The sequence below is a fragment of the Helianthus annuus genome, chromosome 5 (assembly GCF_002127325.2).
Source record: "Helianthus annuus cultivar XRQ/B chromosome 5, HanXRQr2.0-SUNRISE, whole genome shotgun sequence".
Lineage (NCBI taxonomy): Eukaryota > Viridiplantae > Streptophyta > Magnoliopsida > Asterales > Asteraceae > Helianthus > Helianthus annuus.
This window is the reverse complement of record NC_035437.2, coordinates 101304394-101316833: the sequence shown is the minus strand read 5'-3', so window position 1 is coordinate 101316833 and position 12440 is coordinate 101304394. Positions and strand designations below refer to the sequence as shown.

The 12440-nt window shown below is 39.5% G+C and overlaps 1 protein-coding gene across 1 annotated transcript; it reads left to right on the top strand.

Annotated features, from left to right (window-relative positions):
* The first annotated feature begins 10855 nt into the window (after positions 1–10855).
* On the top strand, positions 10856–12232 carry LOC110943485 (serine/threonine-protein kinase WNK2-like). The gene is made up of 2 exons (XM_022185232.1): positions 10856–11605; positions 11945–12232. Exons 1-2 carry the CDS (start codon positions 10856–10858, stop codon positions 12230–12232), a joined length of 1038 nt encoding a protein of 345 aa, XP_022040924.1.
* The last annotated feature ends 208 nt before the right edge of the window (positions 12233–12440 follow it).

Below are 12440 nucleotides of genomic sequence, written 5' to 3'. Positions count from 1 at the left end.
AATACCTATGGGTATTGAAGGAGATCCTACTAAATTTGACCCAGGTCCCTTGCAGGACCTCTAAACGCTGAATAAGGGCAAGACCCTTACCAAACCGTTCCCTTAACCCCCGACCAGGTAGCCAACATACCTCCATATAGACCGTGGAGATATGAATGGTGAAAATCTTTTATTTTATATAGACAGTAAAATAATGCCAAGACACCACGGACAAACGATAAGGAAAGATCACCTTCAACATAAGCAACTAGTTATTAAAGTCATTAATACAAAACCAAATAAAAAGTGCAAAAGATTAAAAATAAAAAGTATTATACTAAACACTTGTCTTCACCAATTGATGTAAGAGACTTAGGCAAACATGGCCTTGATTGTCAAGAACTCTTACGATCAATCTTGGATCCCGAGACGACTCACACACTCTATGATGGACAATGGATGATGGTGGTGGATGATGGTGTTGTGATGGTGGTGGGTGGTGGATGAAGTGTGAGAGAGGTGGTGTGCCAAGGGATGAGTTGCAATGAAACCAAGCACTCCTATTTATAGGCTGAACAGAAGGTTGGGCACGGCCCCGTGTCCGCTGGACACGGCCCCATGCCCGTCTGACACTCTCTCTCTTCATTAATTGTCATTCGCAATTACAATTAATGCGCCTGCTGTACTTTCGCCACGCCCCCGTGTTCACTGGGCACGGCCCCGTGGTGGGCAATAGAGGCTTCTATAGGTTTGTCTTTTCTGCTGCTTCTTGGGCACGACCCCGTGCTGGCTGAGCACGGGGCGTGTTCAGTCTTCTGCCTTCTCTATTTTGCTTGGGAGGATGCTGTTGAGGGGTCGGGCAATCCACTTATGTTCCTTTTCTTGTATTTATGTTAGATTTAGCTGTCTTTTTGCTTCTTTTGTGAATTTGAGCTCATTTAATCCTGAAAATACAAAAGGAAGACAAAAACACTCTTTTTCCAACATTAGTACTTAAAAAGGGTTAGTTTTATGCCTTATTTGATGTAATTTATATGTTGCATTTTACACACATCAGCAACAATCACTGTGTTAACATAACATACACGCATTCATCGAATAACACGTAGCATGAAATAACGGTTAGCGTATAAATAGTGTTTTCGTTGTGTGTCGGTTGTGATTTGAATATAGATAACGTTTGTAACACCCAAAAGTGCGTAAAGCAAAAAGGGATCGAGTATACTCACAGATTGTGTTTAACAAGTAAACACTCTCTTGGATTAAAGGGAGCGCTGAGAGAGATTAGCCTGAACAGTTAACGATAGCATAACGATAAGCGGCGCGTAAAACGGTGTAAAAGTGATAAGTGTCGGATGGTAATCCGATCGGATGACAATCCGATCGGATGGCTAGTCGATCGGATGTCAATCCGTTCGGATGGTCATCCGATCGGATGGCCATTCGAAGGGATTGACATCTCGTTTAGTAAGGATGTGTTTGTGTATGATGGCTTTAAAGTTTTCATTGTAGCATTTTGAAAACAAAGAAGTATCTTGACCCTTCAGGTCAATCGATCGAACGGCGGTCCGATCGGGCGGCGATCCGATTAGTAGGACACTTAGTGAGAACAAGTTCACAGCAGGTTCTCACTCGATCGGATAGCAATCCGATCGGGTGGCAATCCGTTGTTCACTGTTCATGTATTTAACATGTTGAAAATTGTTTAAGTGTTGAAGTCCTAAACGTCGCATGGTCGGATGGTCGTTCGATCGGATGGCAATCCGATCGTACGGTAATCCGTTCAACGTTCAGTCCCTTGAATAAATAAAAGTTTAAGTATGGAACCAAGTGCAAGCCGGTCGGATGACTGTCCGATTGGACGACAATCCTATCGAACAGCAATCCGTCCCGACGTCCTGATCGTCTTTGACAATTGTTTGTTTTGAAAGTTTTGCAGTTGATCGAGGCGGTGTGATAACGTGCTGACAACAGAAACCTCGTCAAGACTCAAGTGACCCAATCGGACGGAATCACCCTAGTCCGATCAGTTAACTGTTCGAGACGGTGGTTCATATTCAACGCAAAATCAGTTGTCTCTTGGATAGAATTCAGATCTTGAACCAACACATCACTAAGAAGGAGTAGAAGATCAGAACGAGCTCCGATTCTATCGGTTTTGCAGTGCATTGAGTGTAAAAGAGTTGAAAAAAAGTTAGAAAACCATCTTTCAATCCTTTTCACCATGAATCTGTGTAGATCTATGCGAAAACATTGTTGATTCATGTGGAAATCCTTCAGATCTGAGTTGTTCTTGGTGGAATGAGGCCAATACTTGAAGTTCATAAGAACTCAATGATGACATCACCCTAGAACACCTCAATTCCGTTGGTTTCACGGTTAAAAGTTAAGATTCAAAATAGAGAAAGATGAAGGAGTGCGTGTAGATCATAGAAGTGCAAGATTTAGGTTAAAAACTTACAAGAATCGCGAGAAATTGAGAGAAAGAAGGCTGAAGTGCGGCTGGGTCGAGTGAGGAGCAGTCACATCAAGTGATGTGACAAGTGAGGGTATTTATAGGGTTTCCCAAAAAGGAAAGTGCAAAGGATCGAGTGGGTCACCGATCGGATGGCTGTCCGGTCGGATGGCAATCCGATCGGTTGGCCATCCGATCGAGCAGCCACTCGATCGCGTGGCTCTGACGATCTGAGTCTCGGTGTTTGGTTTTGTGTGTTTGAGTTTTGCGATGCGGGTTACGATTTAGTGACGCGATAGATTAATAATAAACATACAAATACTATATCTAGCATACAATCATCATAATTAACTTGCGTTTAGCGTTTGCGATTCAATTGCGATAGAGTTGCGATTGCGTTCCGATTAATCACCACAACATAAACATAATAAGCATGCACAAGTAACACATAAATAGCACACACACGTAAAACAATATCTAGAACGCATAATTCGGGTTGCGATTGCGATGCGATAAGCGTTAAAGCGATAAAACATGCGATAAATAGCGATTAAACCTCGATTATTAAAAAGTACTCCCCATAATACAACAAATGCGATAAAATAAAAAGATTATCTACAAGTCAAAGAAGTAAAAACAGTAGTTAAGCAAGGAGTGACAGATCGCAATTAGCAATCTTTTCTTCCTTTGACTTCAATCTTGACTTTGACTTTGACTTTCAAAACAAGGGGTGTTACAGCCTCCCCTTCTTAAAGGAATTTCGTGTGACATCTGTGCCTCCATGGCCATCATACAAATACCAAATCAATGAAATATTGTGTTTCATGCTTGGGATTAGTATAAATATGTGTATTATTTGCACATATCAATTCTCGTTCGATTTCGAGCTCTAAATCGCTTTCTGGAAAGTTATACGCAAATTGGTGCGTAAATGAAATCAGTTTAATGCGACAAACACTCCGGAGTAGTGACATAGGCTTAACATACCTGAAATAACCTTTACATAAATTAGAAATAAGTTTTGGAAGGTTTGGTGTGTCGAAATCAAGTTTATTCGCTTACAGGGACTAATTTAGACAAACTACGAAAGTATGCCGATTTGTACTGTAACGAACCTTCCAGAATATGATCATAAGTTAAACATGCCCTAAATATCCTTTAAATAGCTTAGAAATAGGCTTTGAGGTGTTTTGATGCGCAAAAATAAACTTATTGATCAATAGGGACTAAAAGCGTCAAAAAGTGCATAAGTTTGAATTTTCGCGCATATCTTACGTTCTAGATATATCCGGACATCCAAAATTTATGTACTCATTAGAATACTTTATTTTAATGATTGCCATGATAAAATTCCATTCGTTGCTTAATTTGGATCGTTTTTGCGTTCGTTACGACTTCCGTCGTAATTAACCGAATAACGCAACCGTACGACCAAACGAACCGACATACGAGATGTTTAGAGCTTTGAAATGAGGTTCACGCGACTTAAAAGTGTCAAATATGCATCAAAATACAAGTTTCTGGGCTGCAGGGACTAAATGTGTAAATCTGTCAAACTTACTAGGCGGGCTGCGATAGATTAAGCTGCATCTTACGCGGGGCGCGACAGCCTGCCAGATAGAAACATTGAATCTGGCTTTCCAGCCTGTTTTTGATGGTTTTAGCAGCTGATTTTTGTATTACAATACCATGTGCCCACATGGAGGGTCAAGATCGAAGCACGTTTTGCGAAGAAAGATCCTAACGGTTGTGGGTTTTCTATAAATACCCATCACTTTCATTCTCATTCCTCACAAATCTGATTCAATTGCTCTAAGTTGAGGTTTAACACTTCATACCTGAGCAAATTGGATCAAGATCTTCCTAGCTTGGACCCTTTGTAAGTTTCTTTCATGCTTTTATCGCTTTTCAAGCATGAAAGTCAAACAATGTTTGACTTTCTGCTTTGACCAGTCTTTGGTCAACACGAAGTTCGTTTGAACTTCACAACGTGAGCGTAATCACGATGGTTATAGTCCCTTGTGACTATGCCTACTGATTACTACGTTGATTAGGTGTAGTGACGAGTCATAGTTTCGGTCAAAATGCGTATTCATGCGTATTTTGCAACCAAACTGTTCTTGGGAATCAAAACCGTTTGTTTTGATATCAAAGTTGTTTTCTAACTTCGTTAAACATGTTTTAACATGTTTAGCTCGTCACTTTTAGTTTAGTACTTGTGTAGAGTCGTAAGTCAAGCGGTCTAAACCACCGCTTAGACTTTCGAACTAGACCCGTTTGGTCGATCTTTAGGATCCGACCAAGCATGTTTAGTGACCATAGTTGTATAGGGAATAACCTTCCGAGGTTATACCTTATGGTCATTTCGTTTAGTTAGTTGTATGATAGGTAGTTTATGTGCCTTAGGAAAATGACCAAAACGCCCTTTTTACGCATAAATTCATTTAAGTATATGTAACCAAAATTTTCACATCTAAACTGATTAGATAACATTATTAGATATGTTAAGGCATATAATACTTGTCATAGGATTGGTTAGGCGGTCCGAACGCGTTGCACGTGAACGACGCGTTAAAGTAGCGTAAGCTACCTTAATGGGTCATAATGGGTCGTAAGCAACCTTAGGTTAGGTTTCGATTTAGTATGTAGGCTTTGTTAAACCATATCATATGAGTTCCAATACTCATTTGGTTTACGAAACCTCATCCTATCCGATATTCCGATTTAGGTCCGGTTTATTTACATAGTTACTAATATTAGGTGCCGATTGATTTCCGTGATCCCTCTAGCTTTGCTTGGTTGTTATTCAAGACTTCTAAGCATTCTCAAGTGAGTACATAGTTCCCCTATTTTACTATTTTTGATTGTTTTGGGGTGATTCATATGTGTCAAATGATTTCGATGTTTTTAACGATGGTTTCGAAAATGATTAAAAGTGGTTTATAATAAATTAATAACGATTTCGATAAAGTGAACAAACATGTTGGTTGTAATTACATAACAAATAGCATTCATTAATTTTGGCCGAACCGACCAGTATTAGGTTATGGTACCATAGGATCTGACAAATCCCGTTTTCAGACTGCACCCATGGTTATGTCTGGGTTAGGTGGGTAACGACTGAATCTGTGATTGTTAACTTACCCTTTGGTGGTTTGTTAATGCGAGAAGCGAGAGGCGAGTTGCGAAGGTTTGGATGTTATTAGCGAGACGACCAAAAGTAGTTTTCACAATTAAAACAAGAATGATTTAAACGACTAAAGCGATTTTAACGAGTTAAACGATTCGGGTAAATGATTGGCTTTTGGTTAGTGTTTAGATAATGGGACGGGTGTAATGTGATGAAAGCATGGTGGATACGCTGCTGGTACTTCCTATATATAAGTGTTTTCATCGTATTACATACCGTGGCGTTATTTAGTTCACTTGGGTAAACGATTTGAAAGGATGTCACACAACAATGTTTTCTAAATAATATAAACCATACAAGTTTTATTAACGAGTTTTTACAAGATGTTTTACAATTTGATTTAATTAAACAAATGTTTTGGGGTTAAGAATCATGGCTACGAGATTTTGTAAACTATAACCCACTTGATTTGAGTTGGTTAATTATGTTGCAATACTATACACTTTTTCAAAACAAGGTTTTTAATTAGGTACTGCAACATGCAAACTAGCCATGAATCCGACACTCTCATTAAACCTATGTGCTCGCCAGCATTTCTTTGCTGACTTTGTTTTGGCATATGTTTCAGGTGTTGTTGAATGATGTTGATTGCTAGGATGCATGCTCACATAGGACTGGACGAGGCCTTAGTGACTTAATAACAATGATAGACTATGTTTAACTTGTTTGTTTAAGGTTTTTCAGACAATGTAAATGTTTAGTATTTAATAAAATGAAACTTCAAATTCCCGTGTGTTATGAAACAATGATTCTGTTACAACACTCCCCGACGATTCCGCCGCGATTTGTTGTTTTACGCGGTTGCCTTCATGTCGCTTTCGAGTTCCCAAGTGAACTCTGTGCCTCGTTTGCCTTCCCAGCGAACTTTCACAATGGGAATGCGTGAGCGCCTGAGCTGCTTGGTTTGTCGGTCCATGATCTCGACAGGCTTCTCCACGAAGTGTAGTGTTTCGTTGACTTGAAGATCCTCAAGTGGTACGTATAAATCATGCTCAGCCAGGCACTTTCTGAGGTTTGACACGTGGAAAGCCGGGTGGACGTTGCTAAGTTCCTCCAGTAGTTCGAGTCTGTAGGCCACTTTTCCGATCCTTTCCAGAATCTTAAAGGGTCCAACATATCGAGGCGCGAGCTTTCCTTTCTTGCCGAATCTGACCACACCCTTCCAAGGTGATACCCTTAGGAGTACATGGTCGCCAACGTCAAATTCAAGGGGCAGAAAATGAGCAGATTTAGTCAAACTGTGACAACCCTCACAAATCCAGGTATCCGTACAAATTAATTAATATTTAATTAATGCTTAATTACTGTGCTTGATTACAATTATGATTGAACTGCTTTCTGTTTTCTGATACATACATACCAATGCATCACATTTTATACTGTCACTCCATTTATTACACACGAACATTAGTGACAAACTTGATGTACAAAGCACAGTTAGCACAGTGAGCGGATAACCATAAAAACATACTGACAATGCCAGCACCTAGACAGACAATATTTTTGAGGCCAGTATGAGCCAGAGATAGAATACTACACTAGTAGTGAGTGTAGGGAGGTGAGGACCATAAAACTGCGTCACTGGGTGATAGTTATAGTGCCCGGAAGTGCCAAAAACATACCTTAATTGCAGAATTCTGCACTAAATACCAAAATTCAGAATTTAACAATGCTAGTAAAGTGCAGAAACTTGGTAAAATAGTCCTAGATACTTTCCAAAGTGTTGGGAATTTAATGTGTCACTAAAAATATTATAGAAGACACTTTGTAGACTAATTTAGCACTTTAACGGATCAACATCCAACCGAACAACCGGACTTTACCCAAACATAAAAAAAAAATATTGCCAAACACATTGTTTTTACTTTTCTGAGCTAGTTAGGGTCCCCGAACACCCTAACACACCTTATATTACATAACACACCATAATACACTAACTATATCATTAGATCCTAAATAAATAAGTAACTAGATCAATTGCATCTCAACCCCATACCCCCCCCCACTCGACGGTTATGAGGTGTGGGGACACCTTCACATTCTTTTAATTATTTTAATTGCAAATGTTGGAAGATTAGGAGCACATTATTTGTTGGATAATGGCAAACTTGGTTTATATAAGAAACCACAAGACCCTAAGCTTCATTTCATCAACTCACCACCAACAAACTTTCCTCTCTTCTCCTTCCTTGCTTACGGCCGCCACCACCATCCACCATAACACCACCATCAAGCATTCTTTCAAGCAATTTCCATACACTCAAAGGTGCAAGAGGTCCAACAAGTAAGCTTGGTGCACTCGGAAGCTCAAGAACCGCTCTAGTTTTCTTTTATCCACCACTTTTACGCTTTGAAACTCCCCTAGCCTTATGCTAGTAGTAAGTGCTTTAAATCTTCATCTTGTTCTTATTTTTGGTGGTTAATATTTGAAAGAATGATAAAAACTTAAGAAACTCTAAGAACTTAAACAAGTCTTGAAACATAAAGGATAAAGAGTGGATAAAGAGATGAAGTAGTGTTAAATGATGTTGATCTTGTGTTGTTATGTTTAATACATGTTGTTTGTTAGTAGAAGTAAGATGGTTCATCACCTAGACTTGCTAGATCATGTTTAAGAACATGAACTAGCAAGATGTAAAGGTTAAAGATATGAAGGATGATGAAACTATCCACACATGAACTTTGAACTTGAATAAATATAAGTTTTCTCGAAAAATAAAGTTGTAAACTTGTAGATCTAAAGATCTATAAGTAGTTTTTCGAAAGAACCAAGTGAAAGGAACGAGTTTTGTTAAAACGTGGATATTACATGAGATAAACACATTTTTAGTGGTAAAAAAGTGTAGGAACACTTGTGTAGAAAGAAAATTTAACAAAGAAATATTTTTAGAAAATATGATTAGAAGTTGTGAAAATACACATTCTTTAAAAATAAAGTTTTTAAGAAACTAATCATATTTTTAAAGATAACAACACCTACTAAGTGTGTTAGTAATTTACTACATATTTTTACAAACTTTCAAGTTCATAAGTTTATGGTTCATGTTTATTTTTGTCAATGATGGTGATCAAAAATTGTATATTGTTGATTGTTAATTGTTTGAATGATTTAACAAAAGAAAATGATATGCTAAAAAACATGAACACCTCCATTTACAGAGGAAACTCTGGCGAAATTTTTCTAGAATTACAACACTTAGAAATATTTTTATAACAAGTGTATACAATTATATTTTTAACTTTATTTTTCGAAATAAACTTCGCCATCATTTTTATTACAAAAACACAAAGTCTCGGAGGTTGATTTTCGTAAATAAAACTTAGTAAATGTATAATTAGAATATATATTTTATACTAAAACTCTTGCGTGAATATTTGTTGTTTTGTAAACTAGTTATATTATATTTAGGGTAAAAATAATATAACTTATGATATCATGAAATTACGACTCCAAAGAATACTAACGCTCTCACAAAATAAATATTTAAGTTACACAAGTATTATTACAACGCGACACGCTAAAACGTAACTTTATATTTTGGAAAAATACTCTCATACGCATATTCCGATAAAATAATATTTTTGGAAACTTATGAAGTAAAATATAATATTTTTGGGAAAAATATATATATTTTGGAATTTAAAACATTTTAGACAAGTAAATTAAATATATATTTTCTAAGTGGGACTTAAAATATATTTTTCGGAATTATAACATGTACATGTATAAAATAAATAAATACGAAGTGTGAATACGAAATAGTTGCCTAACTATTTTTCCAAAAACGTTAAACCCTAAGCCAAGGCACGACCATCCGTCTAATAGGCATTAGCACGTGTAGGTCGTCGCGTAGCAGATTGATTTGGATTGACGACTATTTCAGGAGACGAACTTTTGTAAGTCCATGTCCCCCTTTTCTCCTTACTGTTTTCAGTTTTATACTTCGGGGGTGAAATACATGCGATAATTATTACAAACATTTATTACATGGTATGGTTAGCGTAGGAAGGGTTTATACTACTAGATCATGTGAGAGGTGGGCACAACACTTGAGGCCATTAATCCCTGTTGTTAGGACCGAGGGAGACAAGAGTGATAGATTTATTTGGGTGTAACGAGCCCACACCCGTGAGGCCGGGGCGGCCCATAGAGGTGACTGTGTCTTCCAGCCGAAGCCTGGTAACAAATTTGCTAGATTTGAGTTTTCCTGCACTTTCTCACACATACCAGTGGCTTTGCAACCCATTGGTGATCTCTTTTTCCTTATTGCTACATACCAGGGACTTTTATACATAATTTAAAGGTTTATACATACTCACTTTTACATGAACTCGCTCAACTTTTTGTTGATTTTTCAAATTACATGTATTTCAGGAAATTAGTGGATCTGGCAAGGTATGCAATCTCGTCAAGCTGCGTAGGAATAATGATGTCATCCGAGGTTAGGAAGTGTGACCCTTGCCTAGACGGGTTACAAGTCTTAAAATGTGTTTTTATTTCAAGTTTTTTGTCGGGTCGTATGAACAAGCTTTTAATTATGTCATGGTTGTAATTCGTTCATGTGTCGACTTTTAAATAATGTTGTCGTAGTAACTTTTAAAACTTGATGAATGGATGAACATCATATGGTTTAATTTCATATAGCATTGTTATGATAATTGCTATGGTATTAAGAAGTCACACCAAATAAACCCACGCTTCCGCAAAAGCAAGGGTGTGACAGCTTGGTATCAGAGCATTGATCATAGCGAACTAGGATTCTTTCTCGAGTCTAGACTATGATCACTAGGGCTCTCACGAAAACATTTTTACATTGCATACACTAAAACGTCCAGATCCAGTGCACAAAACATTTTTACAAATAAAAGGCACAAAAACATTTTTTCTTAAAATTTATGGTTCAGTCTGAGAGACTGAGGGAGTTCAGGCTTAGAGACTGAGGGAGGTTCAGCCTTAGAGGCTGGGGAGGCTCAGCCTTAGAGGCTGAGGAAGGTTCGGTCTTAGAGACTGAAGGGTTCAATCTTAGAGATTTGGGAGGTTTAGTCTTAGAGACTGGGAGTTGGTCTTAGAGACCAGGGAGTTAGTCTGAGAGGCTAGGAGGTTCTGTCTGAGAGGCTGGGAGGGTAGTCTAGGAGACTAGGAGAATTACTTGTTTGCTTTATGGTGACTTACATGTTTATTTGATCTTATGGTGATATTTGTGCATATGTGTGGTTGTTTTACAGACATCATGCCATCATCTTCAGACACAAGAGTATCGGACACCTTGGATCCTATGGCAGTTGTGTCAGATGACAAGATTCTGTCAGAGCGAGAGGTCTACACATCAGACACCACCAGCACTGATGACGTTGATTTCCAGCCGTTCGCGCTGCCAGACGTCGGAGTTGAGCCTGCTGATGGCATTCCTGCGGGGGATTTACCTCATGCGGTGATCCCTGCTCCCACACCGCTTGCTGCTTTTCCAGTAGTAGATATACCACTCGACGTCGTTTCTGATGACGACATTGATCTGTTCGAGGAGGATCTGCTTGAGGCTGACTATGAGGGCAGGGCCCCTATTGTTGCTAACGTCATTCTTCCCATTGCAGAGGCCCCTGTAGAGGAGCTTCCTGTTGGTTCACCTGTCCCAGACTCATTTGAGTGTGTGGCATCTGTGTCTTTGCACGACCAGAGTGTGCAGCATCACTCTCCTGACACCGACCCCGACTTGGCGATGTCAGCTGCACCTGGTCTCGCACACGAGTTCGAGTTTGACCACGAGGTCGATGATAATTTGGATCCAGACTTTCCCCCTGATTTCGATCCTAACCAGGAGATCGAGTTTATTCACCTGGACCAGCCCTTAGAGGCGCCCGTAGCTCCTATTGATCCTTTGTTTTACATCCCTGCTGATTTTAACATGGACCTTGTTGACCCGGAGCCTGTCATGGCCCCAGAGCCTGTAGTTGCTCCTAATCCTGCAATAGAGCATGACCCTGTTCATGATGATGCACCAGCCATTGCACCTCTTGTTGATGATATACCCATTGCTGATCTTCCCGTTGTTGCTCCACCATTGGTAGATGATCCTGTTGTTGATGCACCGTTACCTGATCCCGTGCCGGTATTGTCTGACCGTGCACCTTTTGCTGCTCATATAGATCCTCGATACGCCGACACCCGCAACGGGTGGATCGATGATGATGACCATTACCCACCGTTTGTGCTGCCTGTCACTCCCCCAGTAGCACCGGTTTCTGCACCCACTGATATCCCATTGTTTTCCCCACACACCACAGACGCTCATCATACTGATCTTCCCATTACGTTCCTCCAGGGCATACCGCCACCTCGTCCTGGAGAGGGGTCATCGAGGCAGCCGCCTGTTTCTGCTCCACCCGTACTGTCATCACCTTCTCCGTTCACATCTCAGTTTCCACATGTTGCACCACCTACTGCACCATCCTTCATGCCATCGAGCGAGCCATTTTTATGGACTACGCCCCCTATCATGTCATTGTCTGATCCGTACCACCCGTACCATGTTGGGTACTCTACGGAGGACATACTTACATCCTTGATGACACAACATAATGCATTGACACATCGTATTGATGCGTGTTAGTGTGTATATGTTTTAGGTATATATTTTAAGCCCTTTTTACACTTTTTAGCCAAGTTTTAAATTTATAAAACACGATATTTACTAACACTAAACACACATATGGGCAAGTGCACCCATCGTGGACGTAGTATAGTGTTGGTAAGATACCGAGGTCGTCCAAGGACACAAGAGCTTTTAGTACCGGTTTATCCTCAACGTCTAATCAATC

Excerpts from the sequence above, each read along its gene's own strand:
- LOC110943485 (XM_022185232.1), top strand. The coding sequence starts at position 10,856 with ATGCCATCATCTTCAGACACAAGAGTATCGGACACCTTGGATCCTATG. Across the intron at positions 11,606-11,944 it reads CTGCAATAGAGCATGACCCT|GGCATACCGCCACCTCGTCC; the intron begins GTTCATGATGAT and ends ACGTTCCTCCAG.